The sequence below is a fragment of the Muscardinus avellanarius genome, assembly GCF_963383645.1.
Source record: "Muscardinus avellanarius genome assembly, chromosome: 14".
In the NCBI taxonomy this organism is placed as follows: Eukaryota; Metazoa; Chordata; class Mammalia; order Rodentia; family Gliridae; genus Muscardinus; species Muscardinus avellanarius.
In genome coordinates, this window is record NC_137800.1 from 37,549,199 (window position 1) to 37,562,215 (window position 13,017).

The 13,017-nt window shown below is 37.0% G+C and overlaps 1 protein-coding gene across 1 annotated transcript; it reads left to right on the forward strand.

Annotated features, from left to right (window-relative positions):
• Positions 1-426: 426 nt before the first annotated feature.
• Positions 427-747, forward strand: LOC308273127 (cytochrome c oxidase subunit NDUFA4-like; the record flags this gene model as incomplete). The annotated part of the gene is made up of 1 exon (XM_080710235.1): positions 427-747. One exon carries the CDS (start codon positions 427-429, stop codon positions 745-747), a length of 321 nt encoding a protein of 106 aa, XP_080566361.1.
• Between the last annotated feature and the right edge of the window lie 12,270 nt (positions 748-13,017).

The following is a 13,017-nucleotide window of genomic DNA, read 5'->3' on the forward strand; positions in this document are numbered from 1 at the left end:
TGGGCATTTGTGAATACCTTAGAGGAAGATATACATCTTAAAACCTGGGGTTGACACTTTTTATACTCTTGACTTTCTCTGTAGTGAGTAAATGTTTAGGTTGTGAAGACCATATGGTCTCTACAGCAATTATTCAACTCTACCCTTATAGCCTGAGCACATTTACAGTACATAAATGCATGGAAATGGCTATGTTCCGATAAAACATTATGGGCAGAAACAGGTGGCAGGCCAGATTTGGCTCAGGGGCCTTAACTTATTGATGACTGTGACTCTGTGTGTATGTGTGTGTGTTGTACGTTCACATGTACATGTTTTGTAGTTAATATCACCAGGATAATGTTTAAAACAACTTGTTTCATCTTAGTCTTGGGCCTGGTGTATTTGTTCATATTTGTTTTGGGGCCATAGGCCTCTGCTGCAAGCATGATCTGCCAGATCCTGGGTAAGGCCAAGAAGCATCCAAGTTTGATTCCCCTCTTTGTCTTTATAGGAGCAGGAGGTACAGGAGCAGCACTGTATGTGTTGCGTCTGACATTGTTCAATCCAGTTGTCAGATGGGACAGAAAGACTAACCTAGAGCCCTGGAACAAGCTGGGGCCCAGCGACCAATACAAGTTCTACTCAGTGAATGTGGATTACAGCAAACTGAAGGAAGAAGATCCAGACTTCTCAATCAGATGTTTCACTATAAAGCTGCTTAAAATGAAGGTCTTTCTGAAGCCATTTGCACAATTTTCCACTTAACCTGGAAGTACTCCTTTAAATGCGTGAACTCATGTTCATTTGTTGGAGTTTATCACACTGATTAATAAATCTCTGAAACGTGACAAGAAAAAAGACAACGGGTTCCAAATTCTAAGCAGAAAGAAGAGTCTGTATTCATTGAAACTTTTCAAATTGGTGTATAGTGACACTTGCTTTCGTTATTTTTTGCTTCTGTTTTTGAAATGCTAAGTAGTGAGTCGTTTAATGCTGACATTTAAGCTAATTGCTCTTTAATGTACATTTGACATATGAGGCAACATATTGCAATCTAAAAATAATTAAGATAAATCACTTGCTTATGTTGCTGTGGAAAAGACAAGCCATTTTTCATCTCGCTCCCTCCTTCCCAGCATCTACAGCAGGGTGTATTGAAGTCAAAATGGAGAACGGGTACCTGCAGTGAACCCGTGCCTCAGTGTCACTGGAAGTAACATGTGGAGTGGCAGCGGTGGCTCCTGGGACCCTTTCCACTGTCATCAGACAGCCTCCCCAGATGGGGCTGCATTCCAGGGTCTGGCTCTGAATTCCTCTGCAGAACTTTGGCAGGCTGCCAGTGTGCTATGAAGGATTAGATTCTGTCTCTCTCCCTTTTACATAAACCCCCAGAGGATTTCCCTCTTCAACATTTAAAAGACTGGCTCCAACCAGCAGAGCCAACAAGTGGGACCATTTGTAGGTTGAATATCTAGGGAATTATGCTATACAAATAGGTCATAGTTGAATAACCACTATGTGCAAATTGATTTTTCTCTTTCAGGGGGAAGGAGCAACGCTCATAGTTTTCCCTAGAGAGATGATGCCACCACATAACAACTGTCACAAGGGCACAATACATTTTTTTGTAGAATGGATCATTTGTTTCTCTGGGCACTTCAGAAACTTTTTAGTTTCTAAAGTTAGCTGATCATATTTCAAAAGCCTGTTGTAATGTATGTCCTCTAAAGGAAACCTTTTCTTTACTTGTGCTAAGCAAGTAAAAGTTTCCAGCTTTAGTCTATATGATTATATAGCATGAAACCGAGAGGCTATCAGTAATTCCTGTACAAAGGCAATTTGTTAGTTCTTTGTAACTATAGCTTAGAGATAAGCCTTAATAAAATGCTTGCGCTCTTTTTCTGTATTGCATTTTTTCTCCAAAAGAAGTAAATTTTATGAATAGATGTATTGCCCTTAGTTAACTAAGTATTTATTTAACATGCATATATAATATATAAGGTTTCCTTGCTACAAAGCAAACTCCATGATAGCTAGAACTATGCACATCTTTCTTACTTTTGTATATTTCATGACTGGAGATACCCAAGGCATATTATTTAAATGAGTGAATTAAAATAATGAAACTTATTGGGTGGGATTATTGAATAACTACTAACATGTAAACATGTGGATATGTTTATAGAAAATAGTAACCTGTTTTTTATAATGTTTAAGGGTAGGGGTCACCTTTGTTGAGTAAACTATGCAACTTAATTTTTCAAGGAAATTTATGATGGTAAAACAACTTATAGAAAACACGAGAGAAAATAGAACTACTATGAATAACTTGGAAAAAATTACTTACAATAATAGGAATATTGGTGGAGAAGAAAGTCTGTATGATTGAATGAAATAAAAGGACTCCCTTTATTTAGTGCTATGTGCTTTTTCTTACTGTTTTCTATAAATAATGCCAAGACTTCTAGCTCAAAATAAAAACTTGCACTTTGTGTTGAAAGATATTCATATGTACTCAATATATGAATCCCCACATAAAAAGCCATTAGAATACATAGATATTACAGGCAAGAGTAAAACACTTATGTCACACAGAACACTCAGAACGGATTTACATGCTTGTCAGTGCTATCACATTTTGGGTGAGGAGTTGGGTGTGGCAGTTGCACACCTGTAGTCCCATTACACTAGAGCCTGAGATAGGAGGATCACAAGAATAAGACCAGTCTCTGGACCAGACCCTCAGTAGCCTAACCAGCAAAAAAGGAAGATAAGAAGCCCTCCTCTTCTTTCAGCCATACCACGTTTTGCTCAAGAAGCTGGGCTGTAAGAGATTCAGGGTTTTTCCTCGTGTTGCGTGCTTTCTTCCAGTATTGGTTCAGCCTCATTAATCATGGTTTTTAAAGATAACTAGTTTTATCCATCTCCAGCAAAGAATCATCAGTAGTTTATATTACTACCTGTGCTGGCTTCCAGAGCTGGAAACAAACCAAGGTATTTCTCAACAAGCTTCTTTTTTTATTGGGATGGGGGAACTTTTGCAAGGAATAACGTAAAACCTCCAAAATCAAAGCAGTAACAACACAGTTCAAATCAAAGATCAAGGTAAATTTTTTTTTTTATCATTGCCTGTGGAAACCTGTCTCCATCTGTCATTGTGTCTTCCTGTGTCCACACTCCTTTTTCTTACTGTGTTTTTCAGTCACTTCCTTTCTGTAAAAGGTTGCTTAGCATTTTTTCTTTTCTTTTATCTTTTGCTGTTCTTTAAATGAAAAGTAGCAAATTGGATGGGTGTGCACATTAGGTGTTTGAAAATTTCTGGAACTCCAGAGTCAGGATACCAAGTGTGGAAAGGGCTCAGAAGCTTGAGTAGAGCTTATAGCTAATGACCGGAAGTCCTTACCCCAATCATCATTTTCTCAGTATTTTCAAAGGAGAGTTTAAATACTGTGATTATTATAAAATCTTTATCAGTTGGTGGATGCTCCTTTAGGTAGCCAGACACATTGATTACCTTTTAAATTGTAGGCTAGAAAAGTAGAACACATCAGTAAGAGCCTCTTTCTCCCAAGCCATCCTCCAGAATCAGTATATGTATTATGTGTGTGTTCAGAAGTTCAGAGAAAGTGCTCTCCTTGAGTTAGTTGTGAAAATGTTTCTATTTTTAGTTGCCACTGCTGCCTCCTCAAAAATGCTCATTTTTTAGATTTCCTGGAGTTAGACCAGAGGTTAAGATAGGTAAGTAGCTCACTAGGCTTTTTTTCTTTTTCTTCAGACCTTATATCTATTCCGGTCTTCTTTGTACTGCATGCCAATAGTGTACAGGTTGCAATAAAGAGGGGCTCTGCCTTCTTTCCCTGAGTGAAGTAGCTCGGTTTCTTCCACCTGTGTATTTGGAGGTTTATGCCCTGTTCACCTCCTCGTCTGACTACTGAGAAAATCAACTTAAGCCCTCATTGTTTCTGGCAGCAGCTCCTAATATTTATTTATGCTTTTGGAATTTTTTTTTGGCTCCTAAAACCTTCTATACAGTTCAGTTTAAATTTCTTGATTTGTGTAATATATGTATATTTTCTTCTTCCCTTTTGGCCTCTTCTACCTGCCTATCAATTTTTTTAATGTTCTATAGTTTTGTACAAGATGAGATTTAGCCTTGGGTACTTCTTGCTGAAGCTTTAATGTTTTGCAAATAAAACCAGATGTTTATCAAAAATAAATAAATTAAATTAAAGGGGTAGCTCAGAGGTAGAATGTCCCTGGACTCAATCCCCAGTATGAATGCGTGTGCGCGCACGCACACACACACACACACACACACACACACACACACACACACACGAGATATTTAGTAAACTGTGTTTCCATGAAATAAGAGCACTCATTCAGGAGAAACTGAATCATTTCTCAGTTTCCAAGTGCTTGTAAGTTTCAATCCTTGTTGTGATACTACTTTCTATTTTTATTGAATTGTGGTTAGAAAATGTAGCTTGGCAGTACATGCCTGCAATGCCAGTACTTGGGAGGCTATGACAGGATGATCACAAGTTTGATGCCAGCATATGGTAACTTAGTAAAACCCTGGTCAAAATAAAAATTAAAGAGTGCTGGAGTATATTTCAGAGGTGGGGACACCCCTGGGCTTAGTCCCTAGTGTCACAATAAGACAAAAGAAAGCAAAACAAAACAGAAGATAGTTTGGGTTATACTGGTTCATTGCAATTTGTTTTATGGATGACTTTTTGTAAATATGTATGAAATGAATGTGTGGATGAGGAAATCCAGGTATGCCCAGGAGCTATCATCTATATACTTACTGATATTTTGTTTTTAGTTTCACAGAGAGTAGTATATTGAAAATCTCCCACTATGATGGTGAGTTTGCCAATTTCATGTAGTTTTATTTTTTCAAGCTAAACTGCTAAGTGTATTGAGGATTGAAGCTGCTATATGCTGCTGATAAATTGAAGTTTCTATCAGCAATGATCTGTAGCCGGCTCACAGGGGCTCTGGAGAGCTGACTGTACACATCTCTTCTCATCTCCATGTTCAGCAGCTTCACACTGGCAGCTCAAAATTGACCATGGTGGTAGCATTTACACCATGGAAATTAGCAAAGGTTACAAATCATGGCCGCTCCCCCCCCACTTCTCAAAGTGCCAATTTACTAACACATCACTGCTCTATTACAATGTAGAGGTCCTCTTTTTTTTTTCCCCCTGAAAGTGATTTTGCCCTTATAAAGTGTTTTTGATATAAAAATAGTTCTTTGAGATTTCTTCTAGTTCCTTGCTTGACTTGAGAGCATGTTTCCCCAGGGAATATTTGATTTTCTTCTGCCAAATATCTGGATGCACTATCAAGCAGGATTATGGTTTAAATTTAAAATATAAGCTGATTACCAGAGTAGCTAACATAAAGTAGATGGGAAATACCTGGTATTGGTAAAAGTGTGGTACAATCAGGACCCTCATCCCTTGCTGGTATGTGTGTATGCTAGTATGACCATTAACTAGCAAAGCTACTTATGCATCTCCTATGCTCCAGCAGCCTTTTTTGCAGGTAGTAGATTAATATATATCAAAACATATATATATATATATATATATATATATATATATATATATATATATATATATGACATAGCAGCACTGATCATAACAAGCCCAAATTGGAGACCAAGCTTAATGCAGCTAAAGTAAAATGGTCAAAGAAATTGTGGTGCATTTACTTCATGGAAAACTATATAGCAATGGCAAAAAATGCAAGCAATTTAGATAAAGAAGAGAATGCAGATACAAGAGAATAAATACTGCACAATTCTGCACAATTCTATTGATACCAAGTTTAAAAACTGGCAGCTAATATTTGCTGTGAAAGTGAGGTTGATGGTTTCCCCTGGGGTACAGTGGTTGGAATGGACCACCCACAGGCCCCCAGCGTGCTGCTAATGCTTTGTTGCTTGATGATACCAGTATGCTTGTGAGAATCCATCAACATGTTTTGTGCCCTTTATTTGCAGGTATGAATTGCTCAATACAAAATAAAATTAACTTGTGGTCTTTGGGAATTCCAGATTAGTAACCCTGCAGGCTCTCAGCCCACATAAACTCTCAGACCCACCTGAATCCCTTGGTTCTTTCTCTTCAGGGTGTATTCTTTCTCCTCCATTGAGAACCAAAATGAGAGAATATGTTTTCCTGTCGTCTGCCACTACAAAGTGGCTTTTTATCCATTCTTGTTTCACCCTATCATCAATGCTATAGACCTCCTGGGCTCTGTTTTACGTAGGCATCTCAGATCTTGTTTAGATATGAAACCAAAGATCAAGGCCACCTGGGTAGATGTGTCCAGGTCAACCATGGCTTGTTTGTTTACCTCTTAGGACTCTTGTTTTTAACTTCAGTGTTGGTTTTAAAGAATTTTCCTTATTTTCCCCGTAGGCTCAGCTATTAATTTATAAAAGTTAACATTTTATCTAGCGTTCTTGCATGCTTCCTAGTGGAATGTTTTAGACTTCTTGCTTTAATGCTGTGACATATAGAAGCTTTCTTTCAAGGCTCTTTCTTCCTGTGTCTTTAGTACATAGAGGGAAAGAGAAGCAGTGAGAAAGTGAGTCCCAACTCCTCACTTTGGTCATGACTCTATTCAGCTTGAAAAAGCTTGGATGGTAACAGAGATTGATAATTCAAGGAATGAAGGACTTTTTTTTCTTCAAAGGGTGTGGTAAATCCTCTTGATTTTGTCCTAATGGTCAGCTATTCTCTCTCAACTACAAAATGGGAGTGGGGACAGGCTAGCTCTTTTCTAAGTTTGTCTTCAATTTTAAAATTAGCAAAGTGATTTAAAAATAATCTTAGAATTCCACTGAAATTTTCTCCTTTATTCATTTTTTTTTTTCTTTTTTGAGGGTCTGGAAATGGAACTCAGGGATATTCAACCTCCAAGTTACACCCCCTGTCCTATTTTTTTTTATTCTTTATTTTGAAACAGGGTTTTTCTTTATTTTGAAACTTACTACATTGCAGAGGGCTTCACTAAGTAGCTGAGGCTGTCAGCGAACCACGGTCCTCCAGTCACAGCCTCCTGAATGCTGTCCTTTATTCATTGTTAAACTAATAATTTAACTTGTTTAATAATCCCTTTTTAAAATTCAGATGAAATAGCATAGCCTGTTACTATGATTTAGTATTTTACTTGAAACCATTACCTTGCAGTGTGTATAAAAAGATACTGTTCTTGTCTTTTAGAAATGATAGTGGTTTAACTTGAGCTGGAATTTAGCCATTATCGCTGCAGCCCAGACTGTACTGGTAGTATACTTTGTGTGCATTACCATATTTATGCCCCTCATTTACAAGTTTTTATACACTTTTCCAGTGTGGGTATGGGTGTGCACCTATTTCCCAAGTAGATACATGAATAATAATAAACAAGGACTATAGTAATACAATCATAAAGAAATGGAGTATCTTAGGAAGTTAAGTAAAAATAACTTTTATTTTACTGCTTTTTGCTACTAACGGTGTAAATGGCAAATACTGGAAGATCCACATAAAAAGAATTAATAAGCCCAATTTTAGCAACTCAGTAACTATCTTTCTCTCCCACATAGTACAAACATTCACTTACAGTTTTAAGGCTTTAAGTTACATTATTTACCTGTTACACTTCTATGAGAGAGTGAGTCTTGAAATTTCTGTTTCCATCATACTTAGGATTCGGTGCTGTTTTATGAAACCTATATACTGTTAGGGTATTTTGCTTTATCTTTTTTTTTCTTACTGTTTACCTTGACAAGTATGTAAAGCTTAACTTATGGCCATAATCAAGTTTATTTTAAGGCTGAGGAAGGTAGCATGTTGACAGAAATATTATTTTAAAATACTTTATAGCGGTGATCTAATTGATATCTTTATTATAACCTTTAGAAAAATCATATATACTAATAATGAGAGAAACAGCTCTGGACTGGTATCCTACCTCTTGCTGATAAACTTGAACCCTATAAAATTGCAGGCCAAAATGGTTGAATATTGTTAACTATGTGTAGTTCTACCTAACACTATTTATGTAATGCCAGGTAAATTTCTTAACCTCATATGCTTCTATTTTGTCAGGGTTTTTTTTTTTTTTTTTTTTTTTTGGTGGTACTGGGGATGGAACCCTTCTACCTCCGAGCTATACTCCCAGACATATTTTTTTTTTAATATTTTATTTTGAAACAGGATCTCTTAAGCTAGTGTGGCTGGATTCGAACCTGTGCGATCCTCCTGTCTCCGCCTCCCAAGCGCGGGGATTTCAAGCGTGCACCACCATACCCGGCCTATTTTGTCAGTTTTAAAATGAGGATATCTGCCGGGCATGGTGGCCCACGCTTGCAATCCCTGCGCTTGGGAGGCGGAGACAGGAGGATCGCGCTGGTTCGGAGCCAGCCTCGCTGGCTTAAGAGACCCTGTTTCCAAATTAAAAAAAAAAAAAAAAAAAAAAAAAAAAAAAAAATATATATATATATATATATATATATATATATATATATATATATATATATATATAATAGGTCTGGGAGTGTAGCCTGGAGATAGAAGGGCTTCTAGGAACCCCAGTACCGCAAAAAAAAAAAAAAAAAGAGGATATTGCCCCATTCAGAAGAGCTATGGGTCATACACATGGTGATACATATGATTGTCTCACAAAGCAAACAAGCATTACAAATGTATGCTGTGATTAGGCATTTGGTAGAATATTATGGATTCTAACTTGCATTTTTTTTACTTTATCACTATAATATTAGTTTGATCTATAAATTAGGTTTGTATGAATCAGAACATAAAGGAAAAATTGAACACTGGAAGAGTAGAGGTTAGGATCCCACACACAATCTAGGAGGGAGAAAAAGTTGTCTTTTAGGAAGGAAAAAACTAATATATTTTACAATAAATGGTAGAAGTGGTTGAGCTGGTTATTTAGATAATTGACTCACTTCATTATTATCACATCCTCCTCTTTCTCCTTATTCACAAAAGACAGTTATAAAAGACTCCTACAGAAATAGTGAACATTCTTGGCCTGGTGGATACAGCAGTTTCTGAAGCACATACAAAGGAGTAACTCTGTTTTTCAGGGATCCCTGTGGAGGTAGATCCTACAGAGGCCTTGCTCTCCTCTGGGTACTAGGGGAGATATCTGCCCTTCACCTCACAAGGTTCCTTGGTAAAACTGTTTTATATACAGGCTCTGAAATGGATAAGTAGCAAGATATTTTCAAGATTACTATAAAAGACTAAGGCAAACTTAGAAATTCATTCAATGCAGGTGGGTTAGTAGTTGAAAAAATTATACACACACCCCCACATGCCAACATGAAGTAAGCTATAATCTGTTTGGCAAATGTATTGAACTCCATGTGTTTCTCATACATTAGCAAGTCTGAAACAATACCTCCATGTTAAACCAAAAGATGTATGTCAGGCAAGCATCTGCCCCTGGGGGATGGGGGCAAAAGACACAGGAGCACAGAAGCTGGTGGGATTGTTTGCAAAGCCTTGGACTGGCAGGCATCTCCACAGAAGCAGGGAAGGGCTGGTGAGGGGAATGGCAGCCGACCATGGATAGGGTGCTGGCTCCCTGATAGAAGCCAGCTGGCCGCTCTGCTAAGAATGAGCAAACGCTGCCCACGCTCAGTGTGTTTTAAATTGTGATGTCACAGCCGACTTGTGCATCACAAATTCCCAATTTCATGCCTTTTATGAATTATTGCTCAGTGGTTAGTACCCAGCCAGAAGAATTCAAAATAAAGAATGCTGCTGCCTATGACACTTCTTAAGATGACCACAGAAAGCAGTTTCCTGAATCCTCCAGCCAACCCATTGCCTACTAACATGCTGCCTGAGTTGCTGAGGCAACGCTCAGCTGGCTGGAGAAATGAAGATTGGGTAGTATTGACTATGTCATATCGACATTTCTATTTTCTTGCCAAAAAAAAAAAAAAAAAAGGCTGTATAGAAACAGAGCACAAATACATTTGGGTTGGCATGATAGCTGATTATTTCGACTTGTTTGGATGTCATTTAACACATTACTGATCGAGTATGGAGAATTTCAATTATTTTTGATATAACTGAATTTGATATTTGTCAGTAATACCTTGAACTTGTATTGCCCTTCAAGCAGGGATTTTGTTTAAAAAAAGTAAACAAAAAAAGAATAGTATAAATGTGAGATTGGTTTTATAGTTTGTTTATTCTTAACCTAAGTGTTACATAGATGAGAAGCATCACATTCAAAGTTAGAAAGAGATGGACTTAAATTTAGCACTACCACTTTATAGTAATAATGAAAATAAAAATAAGTGTTAAGCTGGATGTGGTGGCTCACACTTGTAATCCCAGCATTTGGGAGGCTGAGACACTGAAGATCATGGTTCATGGACAGCCTCAGCTACTTTGAGAGGCCCTTTGCAATTCATTGAAAGCAATAAAAAACAAAAAAGAAAAAAATAAATAGGGCTTGGGATGTAGGTTGGAGGTAGAATACCCCTGAGTTCTATCTCCAGTACCCATCCCACACACACACGTTAAGAGTTAATATTAGCTGGGTGTGGTGGTGCATGCTTGTAATCTCAATACTTGTGAGACTGAGGCAGGAGGATCACAGGTTCAAAGCCAGTCTCAGCAACATAGTGAGGCTCTAAGCAACCCAGTGAGACCCTATTTCCAAATAGGAAATAAAATGGGTTGGGGGTAGCTTGGAGGTAGAATGCCTTTGGGTCAAATAGCCAGTACCCCAAAAAAGGTAATATTTACTGAATATTTTACTGTGTGCAAAAAAGGTAATATTTACTGAATACTGTGTACAAAGCACTATGTCTAGGGAATTATCTATTATAATTATCTCTAGGTTATTATCTAAGATCCTTACAGCAAAGCTATGAGGGAGGTGGTCAGAAAATTAATCTTTTCCCAAAACTCTAAATCCTAGCTCTTCAAGAATTTCTATTTAGAAGAGACAAAGAAGGTCATATTTTACTGGTAAAAGGAATAATCCAGCAAGAGGAAATAACAATAATCAACATCTATGCCCCAAACATAGGTGCAGCTACTTTCATAAATCAAACTCTTTGTGACATGAAGTCACACATAAATCCCAATACAATAATACTGGGAGACTTCAACATACCTCTCACAACATTAGACTGATTTTACAGACAAAAGGTCAATAAAGATTCCTCAGAACTAAAGAACACCATTAACCAATGGACCTGGTGGACACATATAGAATATTTCACCCAACTACAGCAGAGTTTACATTTTTCTCACCTGCTCACGGAACCTTCTCCAAAATAGATCATATCCTGGGACACAAAATGAGCACTAGCAAATTTAAAAAATGTTACATACTTCCCTGTGTCATTTCAGATCATAATGGAATGAAACTAGAAATCAACTATAAGAAGACCCAGAGAAACAACATAAACATGTGGAGACTGAACACCATACTTCTGAATGAAGAATGGGTCATAGAAGATGTAAGAGGTGAAATCAAGAAATTTCTAGAAACAAATGAAAATAAAGATACAACATATCAAAACCTCTGGGACACTTTGAAGGCAGTATTAAGAGGAAAATTTATAGCACTGAGTGCTCACATAAGAAAAACAGAAAATCTTCAAACAAATAACCTAATGACACACCTCAAAGCCCTTGAAAAGCAGGAACAATTGAACCCCAAAGCCAGCAGAATACAGGAAATTATTAAAATTAGAGCAGAAATTAACAAAATAGAGAATAAAAAAACAATACAGAAAATCAACAAAACCAAAAGCTGGTTTCTTGAAAAAATTGACAAGATTGATAAACCATTGGTCGGTCTAACTAAAAAAAAAAACCAAAAAAACCAAAAAACAAAAACGAGAGAGAGAATCAACCCAAATTATGAAGGTAAGGAATGAAAAAGGAGAAATTACTACTGACAGTGTAGAAATCCGGAGGATTATCAGAGACTACTTTGAAAAACTATACTCCAACAAAATGGAAAATCTGGAGGAAACAGACAACTTCCTAGATAAATACAACCTTCCTAAACTGAGTCAAGAAGATATAGAACACTTAAACCAACCAATAACAATCAAAGAGATCGAAACAGCAATAAAGAGCTTACCATCAAAGAAAAGCCCAGGACCAGATGGTTTTCCAAGTGAATTCTATAAAACCTTTATAGAAGAGCTAACCCCAATACTCCTCAAACTATTTTGTGAAATGGAAAAAAACAGGGACTCTCCCAAATACATTCTATGAAGACAACATCACACTAATACCTAAACCAAATAAAGACAGTTCAAGGAAGGAAAACTACAAGCCTATATCTCTGATGTACTTGGATGCAAAATGATTAAAAAAAAATACTAGCAACATGCATTCAAAACCACATCAAGAAAATCATACACCATGACCAGGTAGGGTTCATTCCAGGGATGCAAGGTTGGTTCAACATATGAAAATCAATCCATGTATTTCACCATATAAACAGAATCAAAGACAAAAACCACATGATCATTTCAATAGATGCTGAAAAAAGCATTTGATAAAATTCAACATCCATTTATGATAAAAACACTGCAGAGAATTGGAATAGAAGGAACATATCTCAACATTATTAAGGCAATCTACAATAATCTCACTGCCAACATCATATTAAGTGGGGAAAAACTTCAAGAATTCCCCCTAAAAACAGGAACGAGACAAGGATGTCCATTATCACCACTTCTCTTCAATATAGTACTAGAGACTGTAGCCAGAGCAATAAGGCAAGAAAAGGAAATCAAAGGAGTACAAATAGGAAAAGAAGAACTCAAACTTTCACTATTTGCAGGTGACATGGTATTATATTTAGAAAACCCAACAAACTCAACCAACAGGCTTATAGAACTGATCAACAAATTCAGCAAAGTATCTGGATACAAAATCAGTCTTAAAAAATCAGAAGCTTTCCTGTACACCAGCCATAAATCCACTCAAAAAGAAATTCAGAAAACACTTC